Raw genomic sequence first — 5609 nt, forward strand, 5'->3', positions numbered from 1 at the left:
TAAACTGCACAAGCTCGCCAAGTATGCATGTGTCTTGTGCATGTACTATTATTTGTATCTTGTGCTCATGCTTCAGGTGATGGAAATAATATGATAACAACATAATTATACTTTCCTGTGGATATATTGTCTCATATTTCTACCGCCAAATTGACCAACCTGCATGGACAACCCGTAAAGTTCGTTAAAATGTAATTTTATTCAACATTCTGGCTTGTAGGGGTCATGAGAGGAAACTTTCCAGATTCAAAATGCAATTTCTTCCCGATGTAGAATTCAATGCAATTCAGCGTCTGTTTTCCAGGCAAGCCCAAGGGCTACCATGTGACAAGTGTAGACTTTCTTTTTATGTAGATAATTTTTCTGATGATGGCTAACCAAGTTAACTCGTCGCTGTTGTTTACTTTGTGTAATCGTGCATTTAATGCACCATAGAACACAGCACTGCATTTTTGTGTCAAGATCGCAAAATCAGTGCGCCGCCCGGGAATCGAACCCGGGTCGAAAGAATGGGAATCTTCCATGATACCACTACACCAGCGGCGCTGCTGAACGTTAGTGTCGTTTGCGATTATATGAATACGTCATTCATCATGTAAAGTAATTTATGAGATTATGTTACTGTATAGAACAACTAAATCGTATGAATAATACTCTGGTCATCAAAGCATAATCAATCATTGCAAAAAGTCACATTTTAGAAGCAGGCCATCGTTGTGGAAGGTTTTCACTTCCGGGTCATGAAAAGGGAACAGCGCTACAAGCTACCCATGAATGGTTGCGATCCGCCACCAAAACAACTTGAAGAAAAAGGAGAAGCTACTCATGAATTTTCTCCTCAAAAGTCAAATCCGTTTTCCAAAATTGACATACACTAGTACCTAAATGATAACGAAGATTATTAGTAATTACAGGTTTCAAGAAGATCAGGTTGTCCAGGTCTGTCAATATTATTTTGAACATTAGCTAGCTATCTTGCAAGATAATGCTAATTCCACATTGCTAGCTAGCATTATTTTGTATGTAGCTTGCTAGCCAACAACATTGTGCATTATGACATTTAGATGTTGTATTTTCTTTAGTAGCTAATGCACTGTTAAATTAATTCGTGAAATTGGTATAATATCAGGACAAATGGCTTTTGCCATAGTTTATCACACAGGGTGAAGGTTTTGTCCTGATACATGGCTGTTGTGTTGTGCTTGCTAACACTGCCATTGCTACACTACTAACCGACTATAGAGCCTACAGTAATGTCTGAAGAAGTGATCGTCGTGGAGTGGGCAGAGCCTGGTGTGTCAGAGGAGGGATGCCAAGTCCAAATCATTACAGACAACCCCTCTGCAGGTGTGGTACTCAGGCTACAGTAGCCAAATTCAATCAGAGTTTCAGATTGTGATTGTCATGTACTCCTGTGTCAGGAACATTTGTCATACACTCAATTTTCTCACTGGATCTGTGTTGTCACAGTGTTCTCTGACAGCCTCGTCCAGAATATATTGGTGAACACTGTGGTACAAGGCCAAGAGGAGGATCATCAACTTCTAGATGACAACGGTAATGAACTCTGTGAGTGAGAACGAATTCTGTGTTCTATGACTATGACTATCTTGAATTCCAAGGCCATCAATGGTCTTTGCATGCATCTTTCAAATCATAGTTGCATAGATCTACAGTTGGTAAGTGGAAGGCCATGTTATATCCAGTTTAGCTTACCACATGATTGTACCAGCTTACTTAGGCCTATCACTTTCTATTTCTATTTTTACAGATTGTGAGGAGTGTCATGCCTCTGACAAAGACCAGTGTGATGTCCAAGGTGGTCTGTCCTTCATGCTGGACTCTCCCACTCCAATGGGTATACCCCAGAGGGCCCTCCTCACCCTACCCCATGGGCTGGTGGTAGGCAGATCCAGTATCCCAGGGGCAGGCCTGGGGGTCCTAAACCAAGGGCCAACTGTGGCCCCAGGAATGCACTTTGGCCCCTGTGAGGGGGAGGTGACTACCAGGGAAAGAGCAGTAGCAAGTGACTATTCCTGGGAGGTGAGTGAGTGCTGATATACTGGGCAATTGTGATATGTAGGGAAATTCAGATGGCTGATTTAGGACCTTTTTACTGAATAGTGTGTTTGTTTCCTATGATGTGTTTTGTATCTCTCTTTTGCTTTTCGTAGTGATGTGTATATTTTTCTATTTGCAGGGCTCATCTGTAAAAGAGACCTTGGTCTCAGCTTGACTCCCTGTCAAAATAAAGGTTAAATAATGTACAAAATACTGTACTATAGTTTGTGTGAAACTAACTGTGTCCCAAACGGCACCCTATTCCCTACTTTTGACCACAGCCCTAGGACTCTGGGTGATATTTGGGTGCACCTATAGTGCTATTCCGTGGAAATCCTAAGCATTGTCTCTATACTCTTTTTATGACTGTTGTGCCGAGTCAGCTGAGATTATTTATCATGTTTTTCTATAAAAGCATAGCTTTTTTTTCAGGTCTGGAACAGTAAGAGTGAATCTGAGTACATCGATGCTGCACGAGACACCCATTCCAACTGGATGAGGTAACTTATAGGACGTACCCTCGCTTATTCTACACTCTGTCTGTCTGTCTGTCTGTCTGTAAGTCACATTGCACTCTCTCTCTCTCTCTCTCCTGTCTATCTCTCAGGTATGTTAACTGTGCTCGTAATGAAGAGGAGGGTAATCTCATAGCACTCCAGTACAGGGGGATTGTTTTCTTCCACTGCTGCCGCTCCATCCTCCCAGGAGATGAGTTCCTGTTTTGGCCTGGGGGCAGATTCATCGAAAGGTTTAGGGACCCCTCTGACCAAATCTGGCTCCGAAAGTGCACCCCTTCAGGTACTTATCATTCCCAGTCTCCTTTTACGACCTTGCTCAGGCACAGGGCGTCTAGAAGGCTTATGTGATGGTGTATAAGGAATAATAATAGGGAATATTACATTCTCAAACTCAAAAAAGTTGAAAGAATGCCAGTCACTTTAGTAATGTTTAGTAAGACCTAACTTTTGCCTCTTCTTTTCTCTCTGTTTCAGAGTTTAGAACAGATTTGTCGTCTCAGGTTTTCCTCTGCTGTCAGTGCCAGCTTACATTCACCACCAAGTCCTACCTTCAAAAACATACAGAGAAATCACACTCTCTGGACCTATCACCTGCGTCTGCACTGAGTGAGCTTGACGATCACCTTTCTAACGGCAATGTGAAGCCAGACCCTATGTCGTCGTCGTCCTCTGTAGGTGAGTTGGCCTACCGGTGCCCTCAGTGTCCTAAGAGCTTTAAGCAGAAGGGCCACGTCCAGAGACACATGCGAAATGTCCACTCCAAGGTGAAACCGTACTGCTGCATCAATTGTAGGAGGTGTTTCGCTCAGCTGTCTTGTCTGGCCAGGCACCAGATACGAGTTCATGGAAAGAAGAAGAAGCAGGGAATAGAAGAGTTTATGTCTGAAGAGGTCAGAGGGAAGAGTCAGCCATCCCCTGACAGGACCCAGGAAACTGAGTCCTCCACCTCCGATGCTCCACCTACAGGGGGCTCTGTCTTATTCCCGTGTCCTCACTGCCCATTCTCTTCTACTGTGGAGAGCAGTCTTTGTCAGCACATGAAGAGCCATGACCAAAGGGAAAAGGTCATCAAAATGCAGGCTTCTGTAGAGGTCAGAGGGGAGAGCACCCATAAACCCGAATCCCCAGAAGTCCCCTCTGATGCTCTACATACAGAGCCCCAGACAGATGAGCCAGCACAAACAGGTGAGGAGGCCAACAGCTGCTCTCAGTGTGGGAAGAGCTTTAAACAGAAGGGCCACTTCCAAAGACACATGCGAGCTGTCCACTCCAACGTCAGACCCTACTGCTGCCCCCAGTGCAGGAAGTGTTTCGCTCAGGGGTATGACCTGGCGAGGCACCAGCTACGAGTTCACGGAACAAAGAAGAAGCGTCGAGTAGTAGAGGTCAGAGGGGAGAATCTGCCCCGGCCGCCCTCTGACAGCGCCTGGGAACCGGAGCCCCCCTCCACCAATGATTCACCTACAGAGACCCAGACTGGAAGAGCGCCCTCTCAGAGACTAAGGAACCTCAGAGTAAAGTCCACCAGGACCTCTAAAGCCAAAACTAAGGCAAACGCACCGAAACAAAGACAAATCAGTACCAAGAAGAGATCCCATTCAGATCCTGATTCAGATGCTCTGGACATGGATGAGGAGATGGAGGGAGATGCTGTTGGAGAGGCCCAGTACAGCTGCACTGAGTGTCAGGGAACCTACGACAACCCAGAGTCTCTCAAATCCCATCAGTGCATCCAGGTCGTGGTGGGGCCGCCGCCGTACTCTTGCCCTACATGTGGGGTTACCTTCAAACGGTACACCACCCTGAAGAAGCACAAGCTCAACAAGCACCCGAAGGAAAATATGCGTTATTGCTGCACCCGCTGTGGAAGGTTCTTCAGTCAGGCTGCCGGTCTACAGCGCCACCTGGAGGCAGAAGTATGTAAGGACATCCAGCTGAGCTCTGAAGCTGTCCCCTGCTCCTACTGCCAATTCTCCTTCACCGAGGAGAGGTACCTCCGGAAGCATGTTAAGAGACACCACCCTGAGGAGTATGTTTCTCAGGCCTCAGGCCTGGGCTCAGGCCTCATTCCGCCAGAGCAGAAGGCCGCAGAGGGAGGAGAGGTCCACCTCTGCTTTCAGTGTGGGAAGAGCTACAAGTATGTTAAATGCTTCAAATCTCACAGGTGTTTCCAGTCAGTCACAGCCAAACGGTACTTGTGCAACGACTGTGGAAAAGGTTTCTCTTGTTTCTACAGCCTTAAACAGCATCAGCGGATTCACACGGGAGAGAAGCCATACCGCTGTTCTTACTGCGAGAAGTGTTTTAGCCACTCTGGACAGCTGAATGTGCATGTGAGGATACACACAGGGGAGAAGCCTTTCCTGTGTACAGAGTGTGGAGAGACCTTCCGTCAGTCTGGGGATCTGAAGCGCCATGAGCGAAAACACACTGGGGTGAAACCATGTACCTGTCCTGAATGTGGGAAAAGCTTCAGTCGACCTCAGAGTCTGAAAGCTCACCAGCTGCTGCACAACGGAGAGAAACTGTACAAGTGTGATCAGTGTGTCAAAAGGTTTTCACGAAATTATCACCTGACGAGACACCATGAAAAGATGCACTCATAATTTGGCTGCACCACCCACACTATTTACTATTGGGTTTATTTGAAAACACTTGGTTAAGTTGATATTTCTGTAGCAGAGCAACATTCACAGATCAGAATACCATTCTATTTACAACACAAGTAAAAGCATGCGATTTGTGTTTTATTATTGCTCGACCTCACTAACCCTCACGTTTGAATGGAAGCAAGTCCCTGCAGCAATGTTCCAACATCTAGTGGAAAGCCCTCCAAGAGTGGAGGCTGTTATAGCAGCAAAGGGGGGACAAACTCCATATTCATGCCCATGGTTTTGGAATGAGATGTTCGACGAGCAGGTGTCCATACTGTTGGTTATGTAGTGTATCTTTGTACCTGGAGGACAATTCAGTTTGTAAACTGAAGATTAGGGAAATGGAAAATGAATAAAAAAATGACTGACTTCTGTA

At 45.8% G+C, this 5609-nt stretch overlaps 1 protein-coding gene and 1 non-coding gene across 5 annotated transcripts; one reads left to right on the plus strand and one right to left on the minus strand.

The window, feature by feature from the left end:
• The first annotated feature begins 265 nt into the window (after window positions 1–265).
• LOC106589631 (histone-lysine N-methyltransferase PRDM9) lies at window positions 266–5602 on the plus strand. 4 transcript variants are annotated; one of them, XM_014179842.2, is made up of 7 exons: window positions 266–939; window positions 1243–1347; window positions 1471–1557; window positions 1772–2043; window positions 2494–2561; window positions 2669–2859; window positions 3054–5602. In XM_014179842.2, exons 2-7 carry the CDS (start codon window positions 1254–1256, stop codon window positions 5183–5185), a joined length of 2844 nt encoding a protein of 947 aa, XP_014035317.2. In that variant the 5' UTR covers window positions 266–939; window positions 1243–1253; the 3' UTR covers window positions 5186–5602. The 4 variants fall into 4 exon arrangements, with proteins under 4 accessions (XP_014035317.2, XP_014035316.2, XP_045565951.1 ...); XM_014179841.2 differs by having other exon boundaries at window positions 267–939; window positions 1471–1569; XM_045709995.1 differs by lacking the exon at window positions 266–939 and having other exon boundaries at window positions 946–1347; window positions 1471–1569.
• Window positions 476–546, minus strand: trnag-ccc (transfer RNA glycine (anticodon CCC)). Its single transcript has one exon. It is a non-coding gene; the product is annotated as a tRNA-Gly (tRNA).
• Window positions 5603–5609: the final 7 nt, after the last annotated feature.

This window comes from Salmo salar, chromosome ssa28 (assembly GCF_905237065.1).
Source record: "Salmo salar chromosome ssa28, Ssal_v3.1, whole genome shotgun sequence".
Taxonomy (NCBI): domain Eukaryota; kingdom Metazoa; phylum Chordata; class Actinopteri; order Salmoniformes; family Salmonidae; genus Salmo; species Salmo salar.

Bases quoted from the DNA above. Each gene is read 5' to 3' on its own strand.
- LOC106589631 (XM_014179841.2), top strand. From the start codon at position 1,254: ATGTCTGAAGAAGTGATCGTCGTGGAGTGGGCAGAGCCTGGTGTGTCA. The intron at 1,348-1,470 runs GTGTGGTACTCA...GTGTTGTCACAG, and splicing joins TACAGACAACCCCTCTGCAG to TGTTCTCTGACAGCCTCGTC. The intron at 2,044-2,493 runs GTGAGTGAGTGC...CTTTTTTTTCAG, and splicing joins CAAGTGACTATTCCTGGGAG to GTCTGGAACAGTAAGAGTGA.